The sequence below is a fragment of the Colletotrichum karsti genome, assembly GCF_011947395.1.
Source record: "Colletotrichum karsti strain CkLH20 chromosome Unknown Scaffold19, whole genome shotgun sequence".
In the NCBI taxonomy this organism is placed as follows: Eukaryota; Fungi; Ascomycota; class Sordariomycetes; order Glomerellales; family Glomerellaceae; genus Colletotrichum; species Colletotrichum karsti.
This window is the reverse complement of record NW_024065919.1, coordinates 61,583-77,052: the sequence shown is the minus strand read 5'-3', so window position 1 is coordinate 77,052 and position 15,470 is coordinate 61,583. Positions and strand designations below refer to the sequence as shown.

Sequence of the window (15,470 nt, the reverse complement as noted above, 5' to 3'; positions counted from 1 at the left end):
GGATTATCCACGGTGGTGTGGCATAAGTAAGCGATCTGGGTGCCGAGGACGAGTTATCCGATGAGCTAAATCGGCAATGTCGATAAGGCCTTTCACAGACAAGTCGCGGCCTGCATTGCTGAACTCGTGCGATGCGAATGAAGCCGTGATATTTACCTCGTACTGTTTGGAAATGTCTTCAGCACAGTAGGTTGAGCACCCAAAAGTGCGCGATGTCACAGTGCAAACATGAGATGACGACATCGTGTCTGCGCACTTTAGATTGCGACCAATCAGACATCGATAATATCCATTTATAGCGGGCCTCTGCCAAGATATCAGCGGAGATAGCGGATCCGGCCCGGTCACGTGGTGACCTGGGACCGCGGAAGCAGAGGAAGTGCCTTGTCTGGCTGACCTTAGTAAGGCAATTGGCAAGGGGAGGGAAAAATCACCCATTACCTTACTCGCTCGTCTCCATCTCGCGATTGTCGTCGTCCTCAAGGAAAAACAAAGCCCAGCAAGAGAGACCAGCCGCGGGGGCATCGCAATGCAATGGATCAGATTGAGTCGCAGGTCAGCGACCTGCACTACTTGACCCAAACAGCAGTCCCTTTGCCGCCTGACCGCGCTGCTGCTGCTTATTCTCCACACAATCAACAAGCTCATTCTCCCCTTTCCGCGACCCCCGGAGACAATTCCGCGAACACGGCAGGGGGAGCACGCGGCGCATCTGCTGCCGCTTCTTCGGTGTCTGGCTCTAAGAGGAAGTCTGAGGATGAAGGCGCTGCCGCCAAGCAGCAGAGAAGCAAGCGGAATAGGGTGCGTAGTTCTCTGGTCGTCGTCCTCGTTATCTTCCGTTCCGTCCTCTCACTGCCCATAACCCATTCTATGCCGTGGCAGTTTACCCCCGTGCCTCCACCACGTCCGTCCACGTCTCGTTCTGCCCTGTCATATCTTCTTTCTGTCCTCCTCTCTCTTGTGCAATGTCCACCGTCTTTAAACTTTGTGGAACTTCGGGAAGCTGACTGTGATTGTGACAGTACATATCGATCGCCTGGTAAGGTTTCCTTCCATTCCCTCCGTACTTCTCGACCATCCTGGCGCACTCGATCGATTCCATGGCCCGACTTACTGGGTCGTCACCCATACAGTCAGCTTTCCAATCCGGCATCCGGTCTCACTAACACGGCCGTCTCCCTCATAGTAACGAATGCAAGAGGCGCAAAATCAAGTGCAATGGCGAGACTCCCTGCCAAAGATGTGGCAACCTCAACCTGGCGTGCCTCTACGCCCCTAACTGCTGTTCCAACAACTTCAAGGACTCGGACGAGTACAAGACCATGACGGCGCAGATGACCCGGCTACAGGAGCAGGTCGACAACCTCTACCAAAGCATGAATGCCCTTCGTTCCGAAACTCTGCGTCTTGCTCCCATCCAAGACAAAGTATTACCTTTCCCTTCGAGCACCGTCCAGGCCTCTCCGGCGAGCTCGCTGTCTTCCCTCCAGCGGCCCGAGTTGACCCAACCAAAGCAGGCACCTTTCCGTGGCCCCACCAGCATGGCCTTCAATATGGACGTTGCAAACAACACCATCCACAACATGGGTTACAAGGGCATCGGTGATGGCGAGGACCAGAGTACTCCCTCACTGATGCTCGATGACAGCCCCTTCCGCATAGGACCCCAAGAGAACCCGACTGAACCTTTATGGGACTTTACCAAGGAGGAGATGATACGTCTAAGCCGCTTACATGACGAGGAGGTTGGCATCATGTATCCCGTCATCAAGATTCAGGCCGTCATCGAGCATATTCGCAACCTGTTTCCTTACATGGAGTCGGCCAGGAAACAAGGAATCAGGCCGATGATCAATGATGACATGACTCTCCAGCTCAAGATTGTCATGTCTTGTGCTCTTGTTGTCGAGGAACATGGCCATAGCGAGAAGGCCATTAAGCTGATCGACAGTATGGATGCCGTTGCCAACCGTAAGCTGATGGTGGACCCGGTTGACTTCACGAGTCTTCCAGCCCTGTGTCTTCTCGCTGGCTATAAGTTCCTGGCCAACGAAGAAATTGCGGCATGGCGTATCATGGGCCAAGTAACCAGGTTATGCTTGGAAATGGGTATTCATCGTCAAACTGGTCTGATGGCCATTGAAAACGAGGAGGAGCGGAAGACTGCGTTGAACAGCTTCTGGTCAGCGTACGTTCTGGATAGACGATGGGCTTTTGCTACAGGCTTGCCGTTTGTTGTCCCAGACGAAGAGATCGACCCAGACCTGCCGCTGCCCGTGAGTTGTTTTCCCGCATTACTGTGGCGCTATGACTAACTATGCTAGGACGACGCTCCATATCTCGCTGCAATGGTCACTTACTCAAGGCTGGGTGCCAAGGTTTGGCGTCAGGTCGCTCATTTCGGACCTGTTCTAGCTCGCGAACTTAGGCATGAGGACATGGAGCGTTTGGATCAAGAAATCCTGCAGTGGTACGAGACCGTACCGGAGGAAGTCAAGCTTCGAAACTGGGACAAAGAGAAGAAAGTCACGTCGACCCCGTCATACAATCTACTAAGGCTTCGTGTCTGGACATATCTCCGATTCAACCAGGTAAGTTTAAGATCTCAATGGTTGATACCGAGGCGATGAGAACTGACCGCTTCTCAGATTCGTACTTGGCTTTATACTCCGATTCTGCACAGCGCCACGAGTATCATGAGCCACATGGCACAGGCCCAACGCGTCGTGGACCTTGCGAAGGATACGATCCGGTATCTCAACCATCTGAACAACACTACGAACCTTTACCGGAAAATTCAGGTGTTCTATCACCAGTTCCTCACCTCGGCCATTTCCGTTCTCTTCCTCGCTTCCGTTCACGCTCCGGTCAAATTCAGCCCCATATGCCGTGAAGAGTTTTACATGGCTTTGGAGCTTGTCAAAGATCTTTCCGCAAAGAGTTGGGTGTCACAGCGTCTCTGGCGTACCATTTCGTCGCTCAAGGAGGTCGCACCTAGCATTGGTCTCCGCAACCAACCCGACGAGGATCCGCATAACTCGGCGGCGCTCGCGATGGCAGGGCTTGCAACTGGCCGTCTGTCGACAAACCCAGCTGCCATGGCGCCGTTTGGGCGATCGTCGATGCCATCTTCTTCACAGGCGATGCCTCAACAACAACCCATCGCCGGTATTGATGGTATTCCGTCGCCGAACAATGGAGCACGCATCCAGACGGAAATGAGCCGCATTTTCGAAGATTATGTAGGCATGAACGGCTACTCAACAGGCGAAGATGGTTTCGTAGGGTCATCCAGCGCAGATCTGGCCCCGGCAACCACCAGTATGCCTAACCCGTATGTCGACAATGTCTTCTACCACTTTAGAGAGATGTTCTAGTTACATTTTCGTCGTTTTCTTCATGTAATGATAGCGGCTGCCCTTCGTGGGCAGATTTCTTGCGTTCATACAGCATTTCCCCGTATATACTCTGTGCATAGCGCAAACATCATAGGCAAATGCGTATCATCATTCATCAAAAGCTGGAATTCATATTTACAGCCCGAACCACTTGAGATCCTGGTCTGGAAGGACCGGCACGGTATGCCCGACTCCCTGTGCAGAGATTCCCACCAGCTTGGTGCCATCGCCATAGACAATCTGCGTATATCCGCTTAGAGGTGTGTTGGTGTTGTTCTTCGTGAAGCTGACGCCGTGAATCGTCGACCATTCCTTCAGCTGCTCACCCAGATTGGGATACGTCACCAAGGTATCCGCCGTGCCGTGGAAAGTCTGCATTCGCGGGTAGCTACCGTTGTACCCAGGATACATGGCGCGCACTTGCGCAGCCCATTCAGCGCCCGTCTTGATGACTTGTCCATTGGCGCACTTCGGGTCGGCGCTGATGGGGCTCGATCCGGGTGATCCGGCAAGACATCCCGCCGCGACCCCGGAGTAGCACGAGGCAGCTGCGAAGAGATCGGGGTACGTCGCGGAGAGTACGTTGGTCATCATGCACCCCGAAGAGCTCCCCGTGACGAACACGCGCGCCGGGTCGGCGCCGTACCGGTCGACGGTGTAGCGGATCATGTTGGCGAGGCCCGTGGAGTCGCCGCCGCCCTCGCGGGTGAGGCTGCGCGTCGAGGCGACGTCCCAGCAGTTGAAGTCCTTGGTCGAGGACGGGTAGATGACGACGAAGGTGCCCTTCTGGTCGGAGAGGGGAATGTACTGGGCCTGGCGGGAGTAGGCTTGGCCTGAGCCGCCGCAGCCGTGTAGGGCGAGGACGATGGCTGGAGAGGGGGATAGGTTCGCCGGAACTGAGATCTCCATCGTCAGGCCGGTCGGGTTGGAGCCGAAGTCTGTGACGCGCTGGAGGGCTGCGTTGGCTTGGCCCATGAGGGCGGCGACGATGATTGTGTAGAGCATGGTGGAGGTGGAGCTCGTAGCTGACACTACTTGAGATATGGCTTGGATGAGGATGGTTTTGGAGCTTGGATGATAGAAACTGAGTATCTTAGCGGGGTTTTATACCCGTCGAGGCTCATCATGGCCTTTGCCAAGTTGCCCGATGGAGGATCACGGCCGAAATAGCCAAAAAGTCACAGGCCTCGGCTCAAGTCGAATGACACCAAAGGAAGGTCTCAGTGCGCCTCAACTTCGTCTAACATGGCTTTCAACAAGCGAGAGCGCGTATTAGATAACATCGCCAAAGTCTTTGCGCCGCTTAAGGTCAACGTTGCGATTTGCCGGCGGGATGAACCCGTCCCCCCTGAATATCGGCAACGGCAGTCGGTAGTTGAAGCTAGTGCTTGGCCTTGCGAAGGATAAATTGCACGAGATTTTTCATTGGCAGTACCGGTAGAAAAAGGAAGGAGGTATGCTCTGCTTGGACAATTTGGGGAAATGTGGTTTTTGGGAAGGTCTCTTTTTCGGTCGCGACCCCGCAAGTCGGGGAACCGAGGTACAAGGGCTTCGTACTGTTGATACACACTTGTTATAAGAGGCTTGTTTTGAGAGGTATTATTGAAATTCTTGCTAATACAGATGTCATCGCTGTCAACCCAAAGGTCTTTCGCATTGGGCGAAAGAAAAAAGAACCATTAAAGCGTGTGAAACGAAGTGCGGTTGCTTCTCACCAGGGGGTGAAAAGTACATATCACTAGTTAGAGGCATGGAAGAAGACGAGGTAATAAGACGGATATGTAACATACTCAGGCAGCTCGACATAGACGCTCTTTGGCCCATACAAGGACGCTCTGGCGACCAAACAGTACCACCACTACCTACGACGCGGAGGTAGTCCACCGGCCCCACCCGGCATCCGGCGCCGTGAAGTGGAGACCAAAACCCGGGACCCAGCTCGGCTCATGAGCCGCCGCAGTGCTGTCACTACATGTGTCGGAAGTATGGTTATATCTCCTGCATTCTTACCCAGCCATTGTCGAATTTCCTCCACTCTGTGTGCCAACCAGCGTAGCTACATAGGGCCCTAACACTGCGTGTTTCCCATCCAGAACAGCCTCAGTTCATCTGATCACCCACAACATCTTGCTGGTTTCGTAACAAACACAAAATGTGTCAAGTGGGAGATCAAAATAAACATACAGAGACGATATGCCAAACTTGCGGAAAAGGAGGTCTAAAGCACCGCCGTAACCCCAGCCGTACGCCTCGCCGATATCCTCAACCTCTTTCCTGTGGAAAAGTCCCGAGTACGGCCCGAAAGAACCGCACGTGAACTGTTTGGCAGACCCCAGGGAGGAATCAAGAACCCTCGTAAGCAGAAGAATTTCGAGGAGCACAACGAGCATGTCTTGTCTGGCTTCCGCGGAGAGTCGCGGCCTGGACAAACTCTCCAACTGAGCCTGTACACCTGAAATAATGCTCTCGCACAACTCGACCCTCCCCTTGGTTTCGCGGGCGTCGTCTACGCTGGACTGAAGATACTCGCGCCGCCAGGAAACCTTCGACTCCATTGTGCTTTGGTTAACGTGGCGGTCGATGCAGTCCCACAACCGCGCGTGGTACCCGTCGTCTGACTCTTTCTCTCCGTCAAAGCCTCCGCGCTGTAGTTGTAGTCGTTCGTGGGCGAAGATGACACCCATGTGTCGTTCCCCTATCTTGTTGGCCAAGACGGAGTAGAAATACTTTTTGGGCGACTGCGAGTAGAAGCTTTTGGCTACGTCGTTTGCACGGACAAGTGTGTCGAGGGTGGAGAGGTCGTCAACGTGCTCCATTATCAGCGAGGTGAGCTCAACGGGGAGGTGGTTCATTGAGACGGACAAGGTTTTTTGGCTGGGTGAAAACGATTGGTTTCAATGAATGTGTGAGATGAGGCAAGTCTTCCGTTTTCTCTGACGGAGATCTGGAGAATTTAAAATGAGACGTGTGTGTCCATTGATGGATCGGTGTTGGCGGTGCAGGTCGTATTCGTCATTGACATTGAGAGACACCGCATACGAATTTTCGGGAGAGAAGAACTTAAATGACAGCCTATATGTTGGAAAGTTCACCCGCACCGTGAGGGTCGAGGTTTCTCTTGGGGCTTTAGCAATTGATTGAAGTTAATTAAGACCCTTCACGTTCAACTGACTTCAAATGTAGAAGCCCAAACTTTCAAACTTCGCGAAGCCTCAAAAACCGACAAGCTTTCCTGCCTTTTTAACCGCCATTTGTATCCTGCATGAGTATTCTTCTCGTCCCTTAAAACAACAGTCCTTATTCAGCCGTCTCAGTATCAGCGCCTGAGTTAAATACGGCATGGTCGGAAATCCCAGCGCAGTTTCTCAAGCAGTTGTGGCACGTCTCTTCTTTGCGCCTCAGATAGCCGCAGTCATCGCATAAAGTTTGGCTCTTAAAATTTTCTAGGCCCTCCTCGCACCATCCCTTCGTCGAACTGTTGTATAAGACGTTCACGCAAGCGCCACATCGCCGCTTCCAGAAGGTATCTGGGTAAGTGGCGAGGTACCGATGCTGCCGAATCGGGAACTTCTTGAAGGGCTTCACCTCGAAGCACGAGTAGCAGGGAAACTTCGGTATGTCTCGGATTCTGGGGTGAGGCAGGCCGAAGGCCCATTGTATCTCGGGCTCCCACTGCTTCACGAACCCGAAGCGCTCGTGAAGAGGGACCCATCTCGTCCGGACCGTGTCCCGCAGATGTCGGTTGACCTGCCGAAGGTGTATCGCGTCGAGCAGTCCGATACCGGAAACGATATTCTCGAGCATTTCCGAAGGGAGTTCCGCGAGGTGCGATGACGGGGCGGCGGCGGTTTCTTCGTAGCAAGCCGACTCCTCGCACTTCTGCCACTCGGGCTGCATTCGACCACACGTATGGCACAGATAGAACTTCTCTCCATCTTTGAGCACGGGCTGCAGATGTTCGTAGAGCCTCTCCGCGATTGCGCAGTCCCAGCATCGTCTGTGGCCCAGCCGACTCTGCTGCTGCCCTCTCTTGCCCCATTTGTTCTTCCGCATCCTGTCCCCGAACGATTCTTTGGGGAGGAATCGGCAACATCCAAAGCAAGCCCATCGTTTCGTTTCTTTTCGCTCTCTTTTGTAGTTATACCAGTGGCGATTCAGATCCGCACTGGCAAAGAAAGGCACCCAACGCCATCTGGGAAGGACGATCGTGGGATTCAAGTTCTCGCGGAAGTATTTGTTCGCCAAAGAAACGTTGAATGCATCCGCATAGTCCAGGTAGGAAGCTATGGTGCAGTGAATGTCCAGCGGTAGCATTTGGAACTTGCATATCTGGCTGTCGTCATTCTCTAGACCCAAGATGTCGAAGATGTTCCTGGTGAGGTAACTCTTCTGCTGTCTTCTCTGTTTGTGTGCCCCGGTTGGCGGTGATGTTGCTATCTTCCCCATGTTTCGTGGAGTCTCCGTGGTGAGATGCTGTCGTTCGCTAATGTTGTATTTATGGCGTCAAGCCTCCACTGCCGTATGCGTTTGCACCGAAAGTCAGAGCTAGCAGTTTGCTGACATTGTCGTCAAGGTTCTGAGCTGCCCAGTGGTTTTCTCATTAGAAATGAACTAAGATGAATGGGACTGTTCGTGTAAAACAAATAGCTGGGGTAAATGTCATAGGACGAAACTAGGAAACATGAATACACGAACCAACATGAAGAATGTCAGAAGATGAAGCAGAATAATACAAATGGCGAGGATGCAGACGCAGAATCAAATACTCTTGGATTGAAGCATATCAAGCGTGTAGGACAACTCGCAGTGCTCTAAATACTGCCTACCACACAGCACAGGGAACCGACTAGAATCTTCCGTGGTCTGACGCCCTTGCAAGTACACATCCGGTTGCTGCCTGATTGAGTTCATTCTCGGCCCACTTTTAATCAACGTTTTGTTCGTTCAAAGACTTTCCATCAATTTTCCTGACTCTAAAAGGCATAAGCTCATTCCGAATTATGATAACGAAACTAAGGCTTGGACCAAAGCATGTCAAAGTCCAACCTTGCTGATGCAAAGTTTCCGAAACCCGAGACGGAGCTCCAAATGCAAGTTCTTTATGTAAGTGGCTGGAGACATAGGTTGACTTCCATTTAAAGGGTCACTTCATAAATATAAATTCTTATCAAAGTCATGTGCCAACCAAAGTCTTTCCCAAATTTTCATCTAATCTTTTTGTACATACAAATTGAGGTGAACACCAAAGAAAGAGCTCTTTGATGTGGATCAAGCAGTTGAAGAATCAAACAAGCTCTAACAACACCCATCTTTAAAGTCCATCAAGACTCGATTCAGTTCCTCTTACTGACCAGGTCAACTAGCTTCTGGAAAAGGCCTTCTTTCAGCCCGACAGTACGCTTTGTAGACGAATCTTTATGGAGTGAGTCTCATTCAGTGTCTTCATCCACACAGGTCTAGATATTGACTCGTCCAAACACCAGAATGTCACATAATAGCCCAGAATTAAGGATATGTCATACTTCAACTCCCATACGATCAGTCCTGAGTGTTGCCGCGTAGTCCTGTATCAAATAATGAATGAGTACTTATCCGAATGACGAGATGAGTTTGGTGGCGGCTGTGTAGCTAATGTGTGCAGAGTTTTGATACCCTTGCGGACAAGCAGACGAAACGGCTGTTGAAGTCGTTGAGCTTCACCCTGCTAGATATTGTCAGTCCGCCCGCCACTACGCGCGCCCAAAAGGATCCCGCCGGGTATGTGTCAAGTGTGGCTGACCACAGGGCACATCAGAGCCAAAGCAACATACGGAAGTAGCAGAGTGATTCGACCCTTGTTGATACTTGGCTGAAGAAAAGGTGTGCTGTCACACACAACTAAGAGACGGTCATGTCATGCAACACCTTAAGGAATAACTTTCCACATATAATGCGATGTAAGTCAGCACTCAACATAATCAGAGTTTATGGTCAGCTGAAGAGGGATACCTTTCGAAGTCACATCACAAGCGACGGCACAGATTTCAAGGTTTCAAAATCTAAAGGAAGTTTTCATGACGTTCAATCAAGCTTTGTTCAAGCTCAATCACCCCACTTTGTGTTATGGCGCCTCCGAAATCTGTCGAGATGGGTCACTACAACGCTGGTCATGACAAGGGTCTAGCCAAAGCTGCCACATCGGGAATGTGGGAGACGCTATCCGTACAACGTCGGAACGACAGACGTTGACAGGTGGGTCGGAACTGGTCGATTTATGAGATATATGGATGCGCCGGCTTGGTAACCACGACTAAGCTCGTGCCTGCCATCTCACAATTGCTTCAACTTCCAAGAGACAGCTGAAGGAAGGCATACACAGCTTCTAAGTTCATTGCAGGCAATTGTTCGTCTATAAACTCAAGCCAAGCTCCTTCCGCTATCTATTGATTTTGATGTTACTACGGAAAGCGCTCTGCTTGCATAAACGAATCCTTTTATTCGCTACTCAGACCACATCATTCGTAAGCTCCCGGACCTTATCTATCGCTTCTTCCTGAACGTTAGGTGTATCTTCCACGTCCTCATATGGGGTGACGCCCATGTGTTGCCAAGTCCTTTTGATCATGAGGGTAACTTCCTTCTCTTTCCCGTTGATAAGGAATTCCGTATCTCCACTCCCAAAAGCCGTGATAGACTTGTGCTAAGGAACGTTAGTTTCTCCTATCCTCTCTTGAAAGGTGGTCCTTGGTTGTGGTAATGGGGCTTCAAGACTTACAAGGCCAAGAGTTAACTTGATGACCCCATCAGCCCAGAGCGGTTGATATATATATGATGGCTTCCTGCCTTGTAGAGAGAGCACAAGATTATCCGCAGCGAACATGGCTTGCTTCATGGCAGCACGGGCGTTGGGATTCACAACCCCAGCTTCGGCAACATCACCGCAGACATAGATATTAGGAAGAGAATCGACGTCAATCTGCATTGTCGGTTTGACCTTGATGCGCCCTGACTTGGCAATGGCCTCGGGTGCTAGCTCGCTCACCAGTTGGGAGCAAGGCTGCTGGCCGATTGCATTGACCTATTACATATGAGGCGGCCGCTGGGAATTGAACTTGAGGTAGGGAAACTTACAAGGAAGTCGCACTTAACCTTGCGGCCTGAACGAAGAGTGACGAATCCATCAACCGGAGCGTCAGTGGTGGTCCGTTCGCTCAAGATCACTTCGACCCCGAGATCCTCGAGGCCTCTCAGGGCTCCAGCCTGAAGCTCAGGACCGAACCGGTTCATGACGACATCTCTGGAATGAACCAGCGTCACATTCTTCTCAGGGTATTGGTCTTTGGCATCAGTAGCGAGTTCAACGCCAGCAGCGCCGCCACCGACCACCACGAGGTTCTTGGCGGACTTGATTTGCTGCTGAAACTGTTGCAGAAGCTGAACCCCCTCGAACTTCTTCGTCGAACCAACTCTTGAAGGCAAAGACATGCCGACTCCTGATCCGGTCGCAATGACCATGTGAGAGTAGGGAATTTCCTCGCCGGTTCCTTGAATAGTCACCGTCTTCTCACTGATAGTCGAGACGCGATCATGGATCCACCGTACGATGGGGCCCGAGTCGGCGGGAAGGTAGTGGCCGTAAGGAATGAAGGTCTTGGCCTCATGTCCCTCAACGACGCAGAAACGGGGCAAAGTCCATGTGAACTGCCAATGGCTGTTTGGCTCGATGATAATCAAGCGGTAGGGGCCATCTGCCGGGAGCGCTGTTGCGATCAATTGCGCTGCATGATACCCGGCGAACGATGCGCCGATGATTACGATGTTGATCGTCTCGGTGCCTTCGATCTGAGATGAAGCATTGGCTGTAATCTTCCTTGTTGTATAGGCCCGCGCAAACATATCTGCAAAGATTCGCATCGAGTAGCCAATGAGCCTCACAAAGAGGATCACCTTCTTCACCTTTTTGAGCATGATGAGTGTTGGTCGGACCGACGGTCGCCGATGTCATTCATACACAAGGAAATAAAATGGAAGATACAGGTCTAACTGTAAAGAGCTTCCGTGGACAGAAGACCAGATGAGTAAGGGAGTTCGCGGCAGGCAAAGTGAACATGAGAAAAGGGAAGAGAGAAGGACATGACTGTAGCTTATCAGATGGACATCAGCGACATGCATCTGATTAGATCTAAGAGAACAGACGCTAGTTTGGTGCGCTCCGATGTCAAATTCGGCGCTGAAAAGACCGATGTCGCTTCGGCCGAAAAGACCCCTGTTGTCCGCTATACTTTCCGGCGTTGAGCCCGGATTGACCGTAGGCGGGAAAACAGCAACAAGACCCAATTCTCCTTAACTTCTGACTCATCTATATGGAGGTGAAAGTTACCTTGTTGATCCATCCAACCCGAAGAGGTGGAAAATTTCGTCCAATTTCTCGGGGGACTTTTCCACATACCCTTGAGGGAGAATTAGGACGACCTGGGCCAACGAAGTCAAAAGCGAATTCCAAGTGAGCAGCTGAACTACAATGGGAACTTCGCGCCGAGACACGGGTTAAGGGCTAGCAGATTTTCAAATTTAATTACGCACCGTGTCTTCAGCTTTTCTGTCCTCTGATTACACAACTTCCCTAAGAGGCATAGGGCACCGCCATCTCTTTCAACTTGCCAAAAGGGCCAAGCAAATGCAGTCAGCGATGGGGCGACAGTTGGAACCAACGGTTACCGAGAGTTCCGCCAACCGAGAGACTTGGCAGAGCACAAGCCCCTTCCTTGTTCTGGGCCCTTCAGCCTACCTTAATCGTCCTGTGGTGGGCTCAACTGGGCTGTCCTGCAAACGAGTCATGGATCTTAGCGACGCTCCCTCCACTTTGGCGCCCCTCTTGTGGCTCTTCTACTCAGTATCTTGAGGTACTCAGTACTTCGTACTGGGAGCCTGAACAAGGAGATAGATGGTTGGAAGAGGAACTTTTGCAACCTGATGGTAAAATTGCTAGGGGAATCATCCGAGGTCCGAATCAATACTAAAAAAACCAAAACGCCATCACTAACACGTGGATCCTAAACCCGCACCTCCTGGACCTGGACCTCAATGGCCACGGGCCCGCTGCCAGTCTTTTTGTCTTCCGTCACGGCATCCTGAACTGGTGTGGCTGGCACTCTTTTCACCTCGCTGAAAGAGGGATATCCGGCCGCACGCCACTCCTTGAAAGTCATGCCACCAGCGCAGGCAGGCATCTTCACCATGAGGGGCACCTCGTGGTCCTCAGACGCTCCAGTGATCTCGGGCTTGTGAACGACCTTCTCATCCAGCGTCTCGTAACCCATCTTCTCGTACAGCTTGTAAGTTGAAGGGGATGACTCGAAGTACAAGGGGATTCCCAGGCTGTCACTGAGCTCCATTCCCCACTTGCACCACAGCGCACCGGCCTTCCTGCCCTGATGCTTGGGGTCGACGGCGATAACGTGGCTGTCTGGGAAGGCGGAAGTCAGCGTTCGCTGCCAAGAAAGATCTGCGGTTAGGTTGATGCGACTTACAGATGTAGCGACGGCCACCGAACAGGCTCTCTCGGACGTCGTGCAAGGGGTTCAGAATAGCCTCGGCTCGCTCCCTCTGCTTGCCTTCGAGCCATGTAGCGCCGTGATTCTTGCGTTCCTCATCGCTGCGCTCTTTCAGATAGATGTCGCCGAGAGCCATGCCGACAATCTCCCCCGTCTCGGTGTCGATGCACTTGTACGTGTACTGGTAGTTGCAGTGCTGCCACCAGGCCAAAGTCCCGGCAGTGTGCGCTTTGCGGAAAGCTTCAGAGTCCGTTCCCCCAGGAAAGAGAATGTCGAGCATGATTTGGCCCATAGTGTCCTTCCCAAAAGCGTTGAAGTAGACATCGTAGATCTTCTCGATGTCGGTGATCAACGCAGGCAAGATAGCGTACCCCATAGTGACGGATGCTCGAGCAAGCTGTGAATAGATGGATGAAGACGAGATGGGAGCTTGACTGGAAAGATGTTATGAAAATGATCACTGAATCAAGAGAGACAGAGAGTACGAATGAGAATGTTATTCCATATATACTGACGTGTTTCGCTACTTCCTAAAGCTGAATAATATTTGACAGTCCCACCATTGCAATCCGGACGGACTGATCGAAGCGTCCAAGCCCGTCGAACCTCCTTTTCGGGGTCTCCTGCTGGTCTAGACGGAAACACGGCCGGGGCTAATACGTATTCGTGGCATACAAGACTTCAGCACGAAATGTTGGTTCATGTTGCAGGCTTCAAGTGGTGAACATTTCCGCCAAAATTCGGTTCGTCGGCGCCGTTCCGACCCTGATTTAGGCTCGTTTAAAGTTATCAGATCCGCATTTCTAGCAAGCGAAGCTTTTTAATCCACAACCTCGTGTTCCACCCCGCTTCACCACGTCCTGCCCTGTGAGACCGATGGATTGGCCGCAGTATCATGCCCTCCTTGTGAGCATTATGAGTCGATGTTGCCTTCCCAACTGACTGGAACGTTTGTGCCCCGGTCACATTGTGGAAACTTTTGCCTGGTAAGTCTGCGGCCTCCCTCCAAATCTGCGTCTTACTGTTGCTATCTCCGCCATGGCCTGAAGGCTCCGCAACCAACAGACTTACCAGTACCTAGGGTCTTGCTGCACCGGATCTAACAACCGAGAAAACGAACACAGGGTGTCTCTGTTACTCTACACCATCGACTTACAAGCGAGCTAGACATCCCCCAGTGCAAGTCTTTTGGTAGCGGGGACGCCACCAAACGGTCTGCTGTCTAGATAGGCACGACGCTAGTTTTCAGCTGGTGCCAAGTCAACTTATCTGATCCGCCCTGCCTGTCTTATCTGATCCGTTCGTTCAATCCGGCCATCGGATTCCGGGCGTTCATGGGTGGCACCCCTCCCGGAGTATCGGCAACTTTAGGTCTAGTGGCATCCCAGGGACTGGGGTCTGGATCGCTTGGGTAGTATTTGTCTAAGCGAAGAGGTTCAAAAAGTTCATTGCATCCGGGGCTTGCTTGGCGCCTTCTCTTTGGAGAAATAGGCCGATTATTTTTCAAATGGGGCAATGCGTTCGCCTGGTGTCGGAACCGGGCTGTTTGGCACACAACCTGGCATAAGATGATCTGATTCTGTCAGCCTGTGAAGTTGTCCTTCACATGATTCATTACGCCAGGTCGTGTCCCTGCCAATATCATCGTTTGACAGTGAGTTACTCAAACAGTGCAAGTACGATGGCGAATTTGTCAACGGAACAAGTCGAGAAACATAATTACGGGATAAGCATTGATTGCTCTGAAAGTGCATAAATTCAACGCAAAACGTAATTACAATAGCCGGTCTCATCAACCAGGAAATCTGTGTGGGTAGTAGCCTGTGACTAACTGGAGTTTAGGAAGGAACTGAACACTATCATGCTGTACAGTCCTCCACGGTTATGTTTTCCTTACAACTGTTTCTTGCTACTTCTATACATATCCTTGTTGCTATTAGCTCTAGTGTTGCGCTTTTTATCCGTTACTACTGCGCAAGTATTCGACCAGGAATACGCAAGTATTCGACTTGGAATAATTTGAATGTGTTCTCTCGAAAAGCTGAGATCGACTTGATCAGGCTGGTCCAGTCAAGCATTAACACGTATTTTCGCACGACTGACAAAGCGGAAGGAACCATCCAGGGCGGCAACTGGGACGAGAGAGTCGTACAGTATATTTATTGTCTTTTCAAGAATGGCAACTGCAAATTTGATTAGCAATTTGGCACGACAGGAATGTTGGTCTGTTTGGCTTTTTCTTGGCTTTATCCTCCTTACAACTGATGCTGACTGACGCCACAGTAACTGGCAAGTCCATTTAAGTCATCACCAGGCGTTCTCCAATACCCGAAGCAATCCAACCAACCATTTGTGGCTCCAACCCTTGCTGAGTGCCAACACTAGTGCTTACTTACCTAGGAGGCTGAACATCATTTAAATGGTGTCTTCACAACCCCTCTCGAAAACTCTGTCATCGTCATCAACCAGGGGGGGGGGGGGGGGGGGGGGGGGGGGGGGGGGGGGGGGGGGGGGGGGGGGGCGCCGGGGGGGGGGGGGG

The 15,470-nt window shown here is 51.5% G+C and overlaps 5 protein-coding genes across 5 annotated transcripts; 1 reads left to right on the top strand and 4 right to left on the bottom strand.

Annotated features, from left to right (window-relative positions):
• Positions 1-534: 534 nt before the first annotated feature.
• Positions 535-3,377, top strand: CkaCkLH20_06384 (fungal specific transcription factor domain-containing protein; the record flags this gene model as incomplete). Its single annotated transcript, XM_038889101.1, has 5 exons — positions 535-801; positions 1,023-1,039; positions 1,187-2,276; positions 2,325-2,591; positions 2,649-3,377. 5 exons carry the CDS (start codon positions 535-537, stop codon positions 3,375-3,377), a joined length of 2,370 nt encoding a protein of 789 aa, XP_038745399.1.
• Positions 3,378-3,533: 156 nt separating this feature from the next.
• Positions 3,534-6,250, bottom strand: CkaCkLH20_06383 (phb depolymerase family esterase; the record flags this gene model as incomplete). The annotated part of the gene is made up of 2 exons (XM_038889100.1): positions 3,534-4,467; positions 5,583-6,250. 2 exons carry the CDS (start codon positions 6,248-6,250, stop codon positions 3,534-3,536), a joined length of 1,602 nt encoding a protein of 533 aa, XP_038745398.1.
• A 445-nt stretch (positions 6,251-6,695) lies between these two features.
• On the bottom strand, positions 6,696-7,844 carry CkaCkLH20_06382 (uncharacterized protein; the record flags this gene model as incomplete). The annotated part of the gene is made up of 1 exon (XM_038889099.1): positions 6,696-7,844. The coding sequence occupies one exon, from the start codon at positions 7,842-7,844 to the stop codon at positions 6,696-6,698; it is 1,149 nt and encodes a 382-aa protein (XP_038745397.1).
• Positions 7,845-9,882: 2,038 nt separating this feature from the next.
• On the bottom strand, positions 9,883-11,345 carry CkaCkLH20_06381 (uncharacterized protein; the record flags this gene model as incomplete). The annotated part of the gene is made up of 3 exons (XM_038889098.1): positions 9,883-10,077; positions 10,153-10,455; positions 10,509-11,345. The coding sequence occupies 3 exons, from the start codon at positions 11,343-11,345 to the stop codon at positions 9,883-9,885; spliced, it is 1,335 nt and encodes a 444-aa protein (XP_038745396.1).
• Positions 11,346-12,430: 1,085 nt separating this feature from the next.
• CkaCkLH20_06380 (acetyltransferase) lies at positions 12,431-13,307 on the bottom strand (the record flags this gene model as incomplete). Its single annotated transcript, XM_038889097.1, has 2 exons — positions 12,431-12,843; positions 12,908-13,307. 2 exons carry the CDS (start codon positions 13,305-13,307, stop codon positions 12,431-12,433), a joined length of 813 nt encoding a protein of 270 aa, XP_038745395.1.
• Between the last annotated feature and the right edge of the window lie 2,163 nt (positions 13,308-15,470).